Source organism: Perognathus longimembris, chromosome 14 (genome assembly GCF_023159225.1).
Source record: "Perognathus longimembris pacificus isolate PPM17 chromosome 14, ASM2315922v1, whole genome shotgun sequence".
Classification (NCBI taxonomy): Eukaryota; Metazoa; Chordata; class Mammalia; order Rodentia; family Heteromyidae; genus Perognathus; species Perognathus longimembris.
The window spans coordinates 34,261,977-34,277,734 of record NC_063174.1 but is presented as its reverse complement, the minus strand read 5'-3'; the positions used below and the strand labels follow the sequence as shown (position 1 = coordinate 34,277,734).

Sequence of the window (15,758 nt, the reverse complement as noted above, 5' to 3'; positions counted from 1 at the left end):
TTAACCAAACAAGTTAATAGGCTAAACAAGAAGAGCCCTTACCAATCTCCAATAGTAAGTGTACAATTTGCTTATTTCTGAGTATCAAACTCAAAGATTTCTTCATTTATTCTCTCTTTATCTCTCAGCAGTATGGGGGGCAGAGGGATTGAATTTAGGGCAGAATGTTTGCTAGGCTAATATAAGCCACATCTCTGCCTTTTACTACTTTTGAAAATGGACTGTAGTCAAGTTTTCTACTTACATTAGTATTGAATTGTGATCCTCTAGATCTCAGCCTTCTGAGTATGTAGGATTATGGTGTGAGCCAACAGTACTCAGGTTCTTCATACTCTTAAAAAGTATTATTTCCTAGTATTTTACTCACATTCCAAACTCTATTACAATCTCTCAGGTTCTAAATTAAATTGTACAGAATTGCCTTTAGTATACAGTATATATGGAACACAAATTAATTCTGTTAAGACTTGGGTCCTATTCCCCAAATATCTCCTTATTTAACAAATTGATTCTTTCTTAAAGCAGCAGTGTCTCAAAGTTTATTATAGATTAAAATTCCATTCAAAGAGAACTTTATTTATTTATTAAAAATCAGTATTACTAAGTAAATGTTTAATTATGTTGGGATGGCAGAAAATGACTGTTTTCATCTCTATACAGATAAGAGGGGAAGTATTGGGTGATTCATTTTTAGCCTCTACTAATAATGTTAAAAAATATATAGTTCCTGACTTTAAGGAGCTCTTAGCATAGGTAGAAATGAGCATATATTAAAGAGTTAAAGAAAAATATTTTCCCAGCTTATGTTTTTCTTACTGAGATTCTGAGATTGCAAGCATCTCCTTGAATATTAAAAACTTATTTTTCAGTGGAAAAAAATGAGAAAATAAGAACTTGTTAAACACAGAAATTCAAGTAAAATTCTAAGTTATACTATAGTTTAAAAGATTATTTTAAAATATGAAAGCAATTGTCAATTACTAGTATGATTTATAAGTGGAATTTTTCAATACTGAAAATTAAAGAGAAAAACTAAAACCTAAGGAAAAAAGAAAAAGAAACAAAAGCAGCACACAGTATAGGGAACTGAACCATGACCACATAATAGTTTAAAAATAGTGCATATAAAAATAAATGAATATGTGGAGATGGAAGGTACTGAGAAGCCATTGTTATTTCCACTTTAAATAAAGAAGATGGTTCTGTACTACCAGCTGTTCATATTTCATTGAATGAGGATCTAATTGGTAAGATAATTACCTCTTCCCTACTGGAGGTAAACTATTTCTTATTCTATAGATTCCACTGGTGAATGGTCAGGAGATTATGAGACCAAGACAGTATGCCATGGTCAAGCTGTTTTTAAGGATATCTAAACCCCTGCTTTGCTACTTTTTCCTACTTACATATAGAAAAATAAACACCTTAAAATACACAGAAATTTGATTAGCTGACATTTTGCCTCTAGTCTTAAAGGGAAAGCAGAGTGACAGTATATAGAAGTTATACCATCAGTAGCAACAGAAAAGGATGGAGTGCAGGATTTTCAACTTTCAGCGTTTTTCAGTTCCCAAGAATTCTATGAATTCAGTTTTCCCCTATAAATATTCTGTCTCTTAATTCCTTGTGAGTCAGTGATCCCATTACCAGGCATTTCAGTTCCTGAACCTATTTGGAAAGGCCAATCAGTTCTATTTTCCTAATCTCTCTCAAGTCTCCTCTCCACTTCCTCTGCAAAATGTCACTTCTGCCTTGCACTATGATCCTTTTATCTTAAATAATCCCCATGCTTATAATATCTTCACATGTAAATACAGTTCAACCACTTCCAGATTAACATTAAAGCAACAGCCTCATTATGCCACTCTTATCTGTGAAAACCATAATTTTTGTTTTGTATTCCAAAAACAGAAAACTGCTTAGAATACTTTAAAAAAACAAAACAAAAAACTAATTCAAAAGTAAAATGAGGTCAAGATGGAAGGGAAGCATTAGGGAATCAACCTAGCTTTCTCTGATCAAATAGAGATTTAGGGTCCTAACAAGCATTTCACCCAAAGAAATTTCCAAGAAAAATATAAACAGAGAATCACAGGAACAAAGAGGAACTTAAACCTAACACACACAGGATGGAAGACTATGAGTGCCTTCCCCCACCCCCTATCCCATGCCAGCAATACCTACTAAGCCTCAAGAGCAGCCCAGTGGCAGCCTAGACCCCAAACAGTTCTGACAGCAACACAGATCAGCAATGCAAGACAGCTGCATTCAGAAGCAGAAATCTTCCACAGAGCTGCTGGTCAGCTCAGAAACCAACTCCAACAACTATGCATAACCTGCCGGTGACCCCTCCCACAGGAGACCAGCATTGGTAGTGATCTGGAGTGCTTGTCCCCAACCCCTCCCTCATGCCCTAGAAGGGACACCACACTTGGAAAGGGCAGAGGCCAGAGCCCACACCTGTCCTAATCCAGGACAGGCAGCACAACCTCCCTCCCTACATACCTCATTAAAAGATGAAATTAACATCATGAGAACTGACCTCAACAAGAAACTTGGAAGCATAAAAGGTTCAGTGTGTGCAAACCACAGGGGAATGCCTAGGCAATAGAATAAGTGAAATGGTAAACAGAGTATCAGGAGTTGAGGCTAAAACAGAAGAATTAGAACAAAAAATCAAAAGGACAGAAAAAACATTTAGAACATATTGAAGGGAGATCCAAGCAAACTATACAACTCATGGGTAGAGACAGGAGGAAGGGACTGGGAGTGAGGGAACAGAAGACACTGTGCAAAAGAAAATGTACTTATCACCTGACTCATGTAATTGTAATTCCTCTGTACATCACCTCTATAATAACAATAAAGTAAATAATTTCACTCAAGACATATATGTAAAATGAGAATAATTTTAAAAGCCAAGTGCTAGAAGATCTACAAGCAGTAGTTCATACTTTCCATATTGTTTTTTTTGTTGTTGTTCCACTTACAATTAATATGCTAATTTAACCTTACCTGGAGATAAGTTATTCTCCGCTGGACCAACTCTGTGAGATCTTTGGCCTCTTTTTCCCGCCAATCACCTGCTCCATCTGTTTGACTGAGGTAGTATAGATCCGTCATTATAGATCTATAAAAGCAAACAAAGTTGCAGGTCCATCTTATTCATACTCTGTCAATGGATTATACAAGATCTTAATAGTGTCAAATTTTTCATAATCATAAAGATGCTTATATTCATGTGCTATTCTTCTTTTATTTTCTATCAAGGCAGTTAAATTAAACTTTAATCTCTGCCATCCAAGATTTATTTTAGTAGTAAGTTTTTACTATAGAAAAAAATATCCTTTCTTCTTCAAGTCCGAAATCAGGCAAGAAAGCTCAGAGAACCAGATAGACCTAATTCTCAATTTTAGATATACCACTTACTTCTTTGTATCCTAGGAAAGTTAGTTTCCTATCTCTGAGTGTAGCTACTTCACCTTAAAGTAAGAATTAAAGTAATAACATACTTTGTATGCAACAATACATATGTAAAAATATATATGAAGTAGCAATGTGGTAGTTGCTATTTTCTTCTTTTTTAATGCTAAATATCCTGAAAAAAATTGTTTCAGAGTTTCTACCTTGCATCTGAAGAGAACAGACCAATAATTCTACAACTCAGAAAAAGGAGCTACTTGTGATAGATGAAAGTAATATGTGGTACTGCATAGTCAGTCATAAAAGAATCCAATACCTATTTTCCTCTAAGACCTCAAAGAAGGGGCCTCATAAGAAGTACTCAGCTGATGATGAAAGCAGCCCTGAACATACTTAGGAGGAAATAACATAGTATTGATAATTATTTTTTATTCCTGGTTCTCAACTAGATGCTAAAACATTTAGAAACAAAGCAAATGGTAACCAATGGGAAAGTTATATTTGTCATCATAAAGACACAAATTCCTTCCCCCACATTTTCATTGGCAGTTGTCTCTGATTGTGTTCTTGATGATGGCCATTCTGAATACAGTGACATGAAATCTCTGTCATTTTGATTTGTTTTTCCTTTATGGCCAACATACTGAGGTTTTTATTTTTCTTTTCTCTCTCTCTCTCTCTCTCTCGTTCTTTTCTTTTTCTCTTTCTTTTCTTCCTTCCTTCCTTTCTCTCTATGCTTTCCCCCTTCCCTCCCTTTTGTTATCTGGAAATTGGTACTATATTAACCATTTCGTCATGTATTATTGGCCATTTATACTTCCTCTCGAGAATTTTTGTTCAGTTCATTTGTCCATTTATTTTTTGAGTTCCTTTCACATTATAATTATTAATCCTTTATCACATGTAGAGCTGACAAAGATTTTTTTCCCATTTTGTAAGCTGTCTCTTCAGGCTAATAATTACTTCATTTGCAATACAACCTTTTAGTTTAATATAATCCTTTTTGTCAATCCTTGTTTTTTATTGTTGAACTACTACAATTATAGTCAGGAAGATACTGACCATACAAACATGTTTTAGTTTTTTCCCCTATTTTTTCCTGCAACAGCTTCAAGATTTCATGTCTGATATTAAGATCTTTGTATTGATTGTCAGCACGGAGCAAGTGATAGGGATATAGTTTTACTCTTCTGCATATGGATATCCGCTTTTCTAAGCATCATTTGTTGAAGAGGCTATCTTTTCTCTAATGTATGTTTGGGGACAACGGGCGTTCCCACCTTAGCCAATAAAAACCTGGGTGTGCTGGTTTATACCTGTCAACCCACCTTTGGAGTCCAGGCCATTGAGGCATAAACAGGTAGATTATTATCTAGGCTGTCACAAGCATAAAAAAGAGATTCTATCTCAAAAATAACCCAGGCAAAAAGGGGTGGCTCTAAGTTCAAGCCCTATCATCTCAAAATAAACAAATGTTAAGCCATGGAATTATATAATAGAATGGTAACTCTAGTATTTTATCTATTTTCTATAAATCCAGTACTTCTGAAATACATGAAAATCTAATAAAGTTTAACTACACATTTTTGTGCCATATAACAAATCAACAGCCAGATACATGAGGCTCATGCCTATAATCCTAGCTACTCAGGAGACTATCAGGAGGATCATGGTTCAAAGCAGCTGGATAGAAAAGTCTAGGAGACTCTATTCAAAATAACCAGTAAAAAGCAGAGCTGGAGGTGTGGCTCAAGTGGTAGAGTGTTAGAAGATCAAGTATGGGGATACATACACACAAATCAGCAGACAGAAACATAAAGACACATACAGAAACATAGGACAGATGGACACATGAGTGCGTGCTCACATAGACACACGCATACACACACACACACACACACGAACACATATCAGCAGACAGAAACAAGAGTCTATTTTAATTCCTTTTCTCAAGGACCTTGGATATGGCCAGTATAAGAATATTTTCTATCCAATTCAAATCCTTCTCCTTTTGTACATTTACTACTTACTTAAAGGGTTATTTCTCTAATGCTCAGCTATGTTTGCTCATTATTTACATTACTACATTGTAATCTGGCCTCATGGAATTAAATTATTACCCTATATTGTATCCCAGATTCATTATAATTTCTTCTTAAGAAGAAAAAGAAACTGACTTAGTTACCTGTAATTTCCATTTTGTTTTCAGTAAAGTATTATTATTTAACATATACTAAATGGCATAATCCAACAAACAACAAAATGTAACAATGATTTACACCTATTTCTCATAAGCCATTTATTGTACTCATTTTAAATTTGTACAGGTAGTAATAAAGCACACTCAAATTATATATAGAAAGATAAGCCTAAATTTAATTTCAAAAAGACCTGGAAATTATATTATTGTGTAAAAAGTCCTTAAATATTTCATCAGAAATCAGCATTCAAAATTTTTATATACCACATATCAAATACCATATCAGATTATTTGAAAATCTTCATTTTTCTACAAAACTAAAAGAATCAAAGCATACAGGCACAAAGCTCCAGTAACAACAGTTTAGAGAATAATGTCCTAAGGGCAGACTTAGTCAACATATGGCCTAATATGGCCTGATTTCCAGCAGGGTGAAAAATTTCAAAGGACAGCCTAGTGTTGGACCTAATAATTCAGTGCCCCTTTAATTGTATTTTATCACAATTCTGTAGAACCATTAACATTACAATGATCCAATCCACTGAGGTTTGTTTATAATTTCACTTAAAACAGTGGAGCAATTTTTTCAAAGCATTATACCATTGATGATGTTAATATATATAAATCTCTTGTTTGTATAAGCAATTCGTTTCCTTTTCCCAGTGGTAGGCTGTGCTAATACAACAATTTTTCTTTCATTGTTCACTAATGAGACAGTAATTGCTTTAAGAACCCTACTGAGAATGTAGACTTTTAAATGTAATAGGCCAAAGAATAGGTTTCACTGTATTTATAATGAACACATCAGCACCATAACATTTTCTTTTCTATGAATGATAAACTACATATTATTTAGAAATGTGTAAATAGAAGAAAGAAATTTAAGTAGGCAGATCTCGGGTTCCCCTTTCTATCAGCTAGACCGACAGCAATTATACAAAAATAGATTTCTTTACCCCAAACCTGTTTCCCTTTAAAATTCTCAAATGTGTTATTTTAAAGATGTTAATGTTTGAATTAGAAATATACTGTAGAAAAATACTGTAACCTTGTATGAATTCTGCAGTGCAAAACCACATACTTTGCTTCAAACAGATTATATATGAAGGATATTAACTAGCAGATACTTTAATACACCATTAACTATCACCAACATCATTATAGAGTTTGTATCACATAAAGATTCCTAGAAAAGCATTTTCAATAATATTTTCTCATTCTTAGTTTGGCTAATTACCCGAATTTGGCACCTACTGTTCTTTGAGATCTCAGGTAGTTTACTGTTCTTAAATACCATGTCATGCACCATTCATCAGAAAAAATTAAAGTTCCAGTTTCCCATTCCTGAACTACCATCTTTACTAAAGTTCCAATGAAATGTACATGGAAAACAATACCTTTCATGATGCCCTATATCCGAAAGAAATTCATCTGTATGTCTTTGGAGTTCATTCCCTTCTAGAGTCTTTAATTTCTTCAATTCACTCTGTAGAAAAAACCAGAGCTCTTTAGCTCCATTTTCAATCCTCCTTCTAAGGATTTCATGATCTTTACCCAGACCTACAGTCAAGAAATAGAAAGATCAGCATTTCCCACATTTTGGCAAGAGAAATTTTTTAATTATTTGTGCTAAATCCAATATACTGAGGAGGAAAAAAAAACAACCAACAAGCCAGCAGAATCACTTACCATTTCTGGTCTGTTTTTTGTAATTTTCGATCTGTTCTTTGGCCTTAAGAAGCTGCTCTTCTAAAACACGTACCCTTCCTGTTGCTGGCCCCTGATCAATTGGGCCTTCTGGTATCCTATAGGTCAGGAAAGAAAATATAAATATTTAACTTTTAAGTTAGCTCTATAAATGATTAAACATGCCACAAAAGAGGTACCAGCTAAATTTTCTCCTCACATGTACAAATTAACCATAAGTACTGGGATAATAATGAACAAAACCAGATGAATTATCTGATTCAGAGATGTAATCTTCTAGGAGGTAATAAACCTTTAAAGAGCTGTTTCCTAAAAAATTTAATTCTATTATTGGGAGTGCCACTACTTGTGGCAAAGTGGTCAATTCCTCATTAATGTCAAAAATAATAAAGCAGAGATGATGAAGTAAAGGCTTAATCAGACTATGCATCTTTGAACATGTTCAAATTATCTAAGTAATTCAGAAATAATCACGGTATCAAACTATGTAAATCTGTGTTTTAATTCATGACTTTAAATTACTAAGCACTGGTTTATAGGAAAGGGCCTGACAAGAGTGGAAGAAGAAATACAGTAGAAAAACTATATTTTGTCTTAGTTATTTCTATCTATAACCAAAAAAACTCCTATTCAATAATATAAAGTATCAGAAAATGACCAAGGAACTATAGGACATTTGTTTATTATTTCCACCTTTATATTCCATTTCTTTCAAAATCTTGCTTCTTTAAAATAAAATTGTCAAGGTGATATACAGAGGGGTTACAGTTACATACATAAGGTAGTGAGTACATTTCTTGTCAAACTTGTTACCTCCTCACTCATTTTTCTCCCATCCTCCCTCCTCCCTAATCCTCCCCTCTTCAAGTAGTACAGTTAGTTTACAACGTCTTGTCTTGTAAGTATTGTTGTTGCATTGGTTCACCTTACTCTTTGTCTCTCCATTTTGATGTTCCCCTTCCCTTCCCTAATTCGGACAAACATATATATAACACCCAGGGTAACAAAGTCAAATACAGTGACAACAGGGGCTAAACCATAGGGAAGATAAAAGAAAAAAGAAATTGTTTCACATAGTACGTTAAAAATAACAACAACGATAAACCACTTGTTTCTGTACATTCAAGTTCATTTTACTTAGCATCATCTTATGTCATCATATGTACATAGCCATTGAGCTATTGTCATCATCTGTCAGGACTATCCTAGATATATAGTAATTATTACTAATGAAAGAAACCATAGTGTCTATGTTTCTTTGGGTCAGTCTCACTTCACTTCATATGATTTTTTCCAAGTCTTTCCATTTCCTTATGGGGCAATGTCTTTCTTTCTGATAGAAACATAGAATTCCATAGTGTATATATACCACAATTTCTTGATCTATTCATCACATAAGGGGCACCTGGGTTGGTCACTTATTTCTAATACATTTTCTTTTATGTGACTTTCTGCAGTACTCTGCATTCTCTCATGAATACATAAAATTTTGTAGTGAGCTAAACAATGGTCTCCCAAAGATATCCACATGCTCATTTTTGGAATTTATAAATAGTATCTTTTATGGCAAAAGAAACCTTAAAACCTGAGATTGTGACACAACACTGTCCAGCATTATTTAAGTGGGCCATAAATGTCATCATAAGGATTGATATAATAAGGTACAAAGAGATTTTTACTAAGGAATGGTAAAAGGTTATACCACTGCTGCCTTGGAAAAGAAGCTGGAAAAGAAACAGATTTTCTCCTATAAAATGCTGTCCTCCAGTCAACCTTGATTCTAGGATCTGTGAAACTCTTAATAGACTTCTGGTTTCCAAAACAGAAAATAAATAATTTTCTGTTGCTCATTGAAGCAGCTACAGGGAATAAATACATTCATACAACTTTTGCAGTTTTGAAGATTAAATAATGCCTGATTTTTCTTCCAAACTCTATTTAAATAAGAAAATATCTGAGAAAGTATTTACCATACTGTCTAATAATAAACTTTATTAAGCCTATTATGTGAGAAGCTATAATCCCAAAATTTATTCTTACCCATAATATCTCTAAGTGAATTTAATTTTTAAGTTATAGTTGGCAGAACTTAAACTCAGATCTCAACTTCAGTACAAGTAATAATGAAGTAGTTTGGTTTGTTTCTAATGTAGCTTTTCTGACATTTTTTTGTCCAAGTGATGACGCTAAATTAACTACTAATTACCTACACCACCAATGTTTAGTAAAGAAGTTATTGTTGGCGCTTTATCAAAATAATTATAATTTTCCATGAAATTATACGCATTAACATTGAACAGGACTACGAATGAAAAGGCTTTCATCTGTAAATGAACAGTGAAAATTATGATAAGATAAAAATAGTAGTTATCTGTACAACTATACAATTTATAAACATACACACACACATTTACAAATGAGGCCTGATATATAGTTTTTAAAACTGGTGTTTTTAAAAACTTGATCTTTAATTCCTTTCACAATTAAATGTCTAGTTTCTAGGAAATCATGTGAAAACAAAAATAAAGTTTTACCTCTTGGGATTTACTGTGGCAAGAATATGCTGTGGAACAAAGATGTCATTTTTTGACAACATAATTCAGTGACAGGAAAATTCAGACTACAGAAAGATCACCTCTAGGTTCTCCTATCTCATTTCTCCATATAATGATAGAATACTACCAGGGACAAAACAAACATGACAAAAAAAGCATATGATCTTTGTAGCAGATTTTTATCAAGTACTAAATCCCATCTAATTCTAACAAAACATTGATTGATATCACATTATTACTTCTTTATAAAATCCAACTATGAGTAAACTATAGATAAAGGAAAATACTTAAGAAACCCACTCTTTTTTCATACACAGAATTATTCTAAATCTCACCCATAATAGAGTCAAACCTGCATGAATAGTCTATTCTCTAAAAATAAGTAGAAAATGGATGTTCTATTATATTTACTATGCAAAAGACATATAGGACTTCTACTTATGGCCAAGACAGAGAAAAGGAGATAACATTTACTATTCTGCCAGAAACTAATCAAAATCTAATTTAAAAATGTTCTAATAAAAGTAAATGGGGTAACAAATGGCAGTGCTCCCCACAGAAGGAAAACAAGAGCCTTACAACTGTTCTAACTTACTGTTTTGTTTTGGGTTTTTTTGGAGGGAAGAGGGATTTTTTTTGCTGTGGAGCTTGAACTCAGGGTCTTAGCACTATCCCTAAGCTTTTGTGCTCAAGACTAGCACTCTACCACTTGAGCCACAGCTCCAATTCTGGCTTTTTGGTAATTGGAGATAAGAGTCTCACAGACTTTCCTGCCCAGCTGGCTTTGAACCAAGATCCTCAGGTACTTAGTAGCTAGGATTACAGGCATGAGCCATCAGTGTCCAGCTTAATTTACTATTTTAAGAGAATTTCACACGATAGTACAGAGAAGAGAAAATCTAAGTGGAGTTTAGACAATTCTTTGAGTTTAAGAAGTAGAGCTAATAGTAAAAGACACTTAAGTTCAGAGGATAGAGTGTTATAGAGAACAGCCTAAGACACAACTCCAGAGACTTACAGAAGCCTTGAGAATCAGCAGAATACTGATCAACAGAGGTAAGGATGTGTTGAGAAAAGAAACTACTGAAGGCTTGGGAAAGTCTAAAGGGATTAGTGAGCTGGGCATCAGCTATAGAATCTTAGCTATTCAGAATACTGGACTCTGGAGGACTGAAGTTGCAAGGCAGCCAGGATAGAAAAGTCTGCAGAGATTCTATCTCCAATTAACAAACAAAATGCCAAATAGAAGATATGGCCAAATAAGTGGTACAGCACAAGCCAAAGTGAAGCTTGAAGCGTTGAGGTCAAATCCCATCTCTCACACACACACACACACACACACACACACACACACACACACACACACACACACACACACACGAATTAGTAGAAGTAGTACTTGGCTTTCACATTCTGTTGGATGGGGAGAGTTACTGAGCCTATCAGCCAAACTAGAAAATGTCCTAATTTCTGAGCACTAGATACAAGGCTCAGATGATTTTGGCCTCAGCAGTATGGAAATTAGTTCTAGATTAAATATTTGTTTAAGTCCTATGTAACAATTCTTAGAAACAATAGTCTAGTGACTTAAAGAGAGACTTTCAGAAAAAGTAAAAATAGCCAATAGACATAAGAAATACTCAACACCTCTGGCCACAAAGGAAATGCAAATCAAAACACTGGGATTTCACTTCACCCCTTCTCCCCTCTACCCCTTAGAACAGCCCATTATCAAGAAAACAAATAATAAATGCTGGCAAGGACGCAATCAAAAGGGAACTCTATTTCCACTGTTGGTGGAAATGTAAACTTGTTCAGCAACTCTGGAAAGCAGTTTGGAGGATCCTCAAAAAAAAAAAAATCCTAAGCATAGAACTACTTGATGATCCAGTAATCCCATTCTCAAGCATTTATCCAAAAGATCACAAACCAAGTTACAGTAAAGCCACCAGCATAACTATGTTCACCGTAACACTATTCACCATAACTACATAACTACTAAAGTATAGAATAACTAAATAAATACTAAATAGAATAACTAAATAATACTAATGTATACAATCAGCCCAGATGCCCCTCCATGAATGAATGGATCAAAACAATGTGGGATATATACACAATAGAATTTTACTCATCCATTAGAAAGAATGATTTGGTACCATTTTTAAGGAAATGGAAGGACTTGGAAACACATATATTAAATGAAGTAAGGCCCAGAGAGACCAAAGCTGTATAGTTTCCCTCAAATGTGGTAGCTAGAACTAGCTTATAACAAATAAGTAAACATGCTGGGTAGTTACAAATGTATTACCTGTAATGTGGTAGATTCTAGAGAGAATTCAAATAGTGCAGTTCCTTAGAAAGGCAAAGGCAGGGCTGAGGATATGGCCTAGTGACAAGAGTGCTTGCCTCGTATACATGAAGCCCTGGGTTCAATTCCCCAGCACCACATATACAGAAAACGGCCAGAAGTGGCGCTGTGGCTCAAGTGGCAGAGTGCTAGCCTTGAGCAAAAAGAAGCCAGGGACAGTGCTCAGGCCCTGAGTCCAAGGCCCAGGACTGGCCAAAAAAAAAAAAAGAAAGAAAGGCAAAGGCAAAGCCCAACAAAGTAAGCACCAAGAAATTGATACTTGCAAGAAGGAGGATGGAACCAAGGGGAGAGGGGTAGACAAATGAAGAAATGAGGGCAGGGGCAAATGCAATCAAGAAATCAATGTACATTCTATAAAATTAATAAAGTAAAATAGGTGTAGTGGACAAGGATGAGAATGGTGAAAGGGGTGACACTGATCAAGATGCATTATATTTATAAACTGCTATGTTAAATGGCAACTCCACTGTATAATTATTTAAAAATAAAAAAGGACCAAACTATTTTACAAGTAAATAAATCCCAGAAGAATGGTTTTTAAAATATCTGGCCAGGTGCTAGTGACTCACACCTGTAATCCTAACTACTCAGGAGAATCAAAGAATCCGGCCTAGGCAGCAAAATCCATGAGACTCTTATCTCTAGTAAACTACTCAGAAAAAAGCCAGAAGTGATGCTGTGGCTCAAGTGGTAGGTAGAGCACTAGCCTTGAGCAAAAAGGGGCTCAGAGACAGCACCCAGGCCCCAGAATTCAAGCCGCAGGAATCTATCTCCAATTAACCAGCACAAAGCCAGAGCTGGAGCTGTTTCTAGCCTTGAGCAAAAAAGCTAAAGGGCAGGGACGGGCATTGCCTGGACCTTGAGTTCAAGCCCCAAGACCAGAACCAAACAAAAACAAACAAAACAAAACAAAAACCCTCTCTCCAAATAGTCACATTCTAAGGTAGTAGGGCTTCAGCATATTAATTTGAAAGACACACGCTAACCCATAACATGTACAAAAATAGGAATGAGAAACCAAAATTTACACAATACTGTCAAAGTACTCTGAAGTTAAAGATGGAACATATATTCTGGTTTAGAACACCTTTCTAGGTAATTATTCTAAAGAAACGTTAGCACATATATACAAGGAGACTCTAGATGTCTGTTAATAGAAGAATGTATATAAACGGTGGTTATTCATAATCCACACCATTGTCACAGAACACATATATGTAGCATAATATTATTTTTAAATACTTTTTGTGTGTGTGTCTTTTCTTTTTTGGTACTGGGGATCAAAGCCAGGACGTTGCACTTGCTAGGCAAGCGCTTTGCCACTGAGTTACATCCAGCCCTTAAATACCTTTTAAAGCCATATAAAACAACACATATTTATGCATACATACTTTGAACAATGCAAGTATGGTCAGAAGGCATTTGCAACACTCAGAATAATCATTCCTCAGAGAAGCTGGACTAAGGAAGAAAGTTTTATCTTTTTTTTCCCTAATAATCTGAAGCAAATAAAGGGAAAGTAGCACATTTGTTCAACCTGAATGAGAGACCTGGAGTTACACTGTTTTCTGAGCTTGCATATATGTACGTACTCTTTAATAGCAGAGAAATCCTTTATAAAATTAGATGTAAAATAAGTAGTTATCATTAACGATATTTGATTCTTAACTTCAAGCATCACATTCACACATGTTAAAATATTATCACTAAGAATATCAAGTGGATTATCTTTTATTCAGAAGAAATTAACCAATTTGCTGTTTCAGGAAACTTAAAGTTTTAGTCATTGCTATCAGAGTACATCTGCCAAAAAAAAGATCATACACTTCACAAAAATAAACTTAAGGAAAAAAATGGAAATCTATAAAGAGAATCAGTAATAGAGTCATGCTGTCAACAAACAACTAAGATTAACATAACATAGACTACTATAAATATGAAAGAAACTGGCTGAAAAATGGAATTACATTCAATGACTCACAGATGCTCTTTTTTCCCTCACATAGAATTTTAAGTGGCCAGCTATGGGACTAAAATATTCCCAGAAAAAGCACAAGTAATTACATTTATTCAAATGTCAAGGTTTGCAAGGGTCTATCAAATTAGATGCATGGAAGAGCCAGATTCTCTATCTATTGAGAGAATATTTTTAAAAATATACACTACTTCTTGTGACTGTACTTATCTTTTACTTCACAAAAATTTGGAATTATTCATTTATAATATTCAAACTTTACTATAACTTTCAGAATCAAATGAAATGAAGAAGAGGTAGAGGGTCAAGCTATCCCATGCTATAGCAAACCTGTTCAAATTCAGGTCTAAGAGACTATGATAACAACATTAGTTTGATTTCAGTTCAATTCTGCAGGAAAATATGTGTCCTTCTTTATTTTACTATGATAAGTGCAAATTAAAACATTCTTCCATCATTAGCAGCCAAAACCAGAACAATGTAAACTAAATAGCTGCTCATGTTACCCTCAAGTATATTAAAATAATGCATTTCAGAGGGGAGGAAAGAATAAGAGTGAAGAATTCAAGGTTTCATCTTTACTTATTCCATTTTTTGACAGAAATCCAATTGCTTACCTCTTTGCTCATTCTAGCACACTACTAATTTTATAAAATATGAGTTATTTTGAGATTAATAAAAATATTATACAAGAATGTAGTTGGTATTTTGTTGTTACTGTTGTTGTTTTATGGTGTTAGAGACAGAATGCTTGGCCTTGCATATGCTAGGTAAATGCTTTACCTTACACTGCCAGCCCACTATGTGTGTTTTTTTTAAGGCGCAAGATTATATATAATAAATAAGTCCAGTCTCCATGAACTTTCAGTAGGAGCAATCATGATTAACAGTACAGTATCTTTCCTACACAGTTTTCTATGAAGGATCTATATATTTTAACAGTTACAGAATATTTACCCCATGGAAACGTCTTAATCTATTACCTTACCTTCCACTGTGATAATTTAGATTGTTTCTATGACTTACTAGTGCCCATTTGTCTCTCCTCCACACAACACTCAAATCTTAGAGCACTATTCCATACCTAACATCTGAGACATTCTTTGACACACAGTAGTTTCCTGATAAATATGCTTTTAATAAGTTAAACAGCCAATGACTGATCAGAGCTAGAAGAAAACAGATTAAGTGGAAAAGGCAGAGGAAAAACAATAAGCTCTGTCATGTAACCATCTTAGCATTAATGAGAAGGAAAAAATACAGCATTTGTAAAAATTGAAATGAGTGGAAAATCCAATTACTTTTTCAAAAGTCCAGTTGATAAACTTTTTAAAAATTCATGCTTTGCATTAAGAAATGAATATCTTTAAAAGAAGAAAACAAACAAGATAAAAATCATCAAGGGGAATTTAGACAATTATTCAAGGCTGACTTGGTTAAAATATGTCTAATATAGGCTCTGTTATAAAGTCATCTATACTTTAAAAAGTATTTAAAGTTTAAGACATTTTCTATAATACATTCCTT

General features: G+C 34.2%; 1 protein-coding gene across 10 annotated transcripts in view; it reads right to left on the bottom strand.

The window, feature by feature from the left end:
* Fut8 (fucosyltransferase 8) overlaps positions 1–15,758 on the bottom strand; it is a 171,646-nt gene that overhangs the window by 70,134 nt on the left and 85,754 nt on the right. For all 10 annotated transcript variants that reach the window (XM_048361753.1, XM_048361759.1, XM_048361756.1 and 7 more), the window contains 3 exons: positions 7,313–7,428; positions 7,021–7,183; positions 3,016–3,130 (listed from right to left, as the gene is read on the bottom strand). In XM_048361753.1, the coding sequence (XP_048217710.1) occupies positions 3,016–3,130; positions 7,021–7,183; positions 7,313–7,428 (394 nt within the window). The remainder of the gene's footprint in view (positions 1–3,015; positions 3,131–7,020; positions 7,184–7,312; positions 7,429–15,758) is intronic.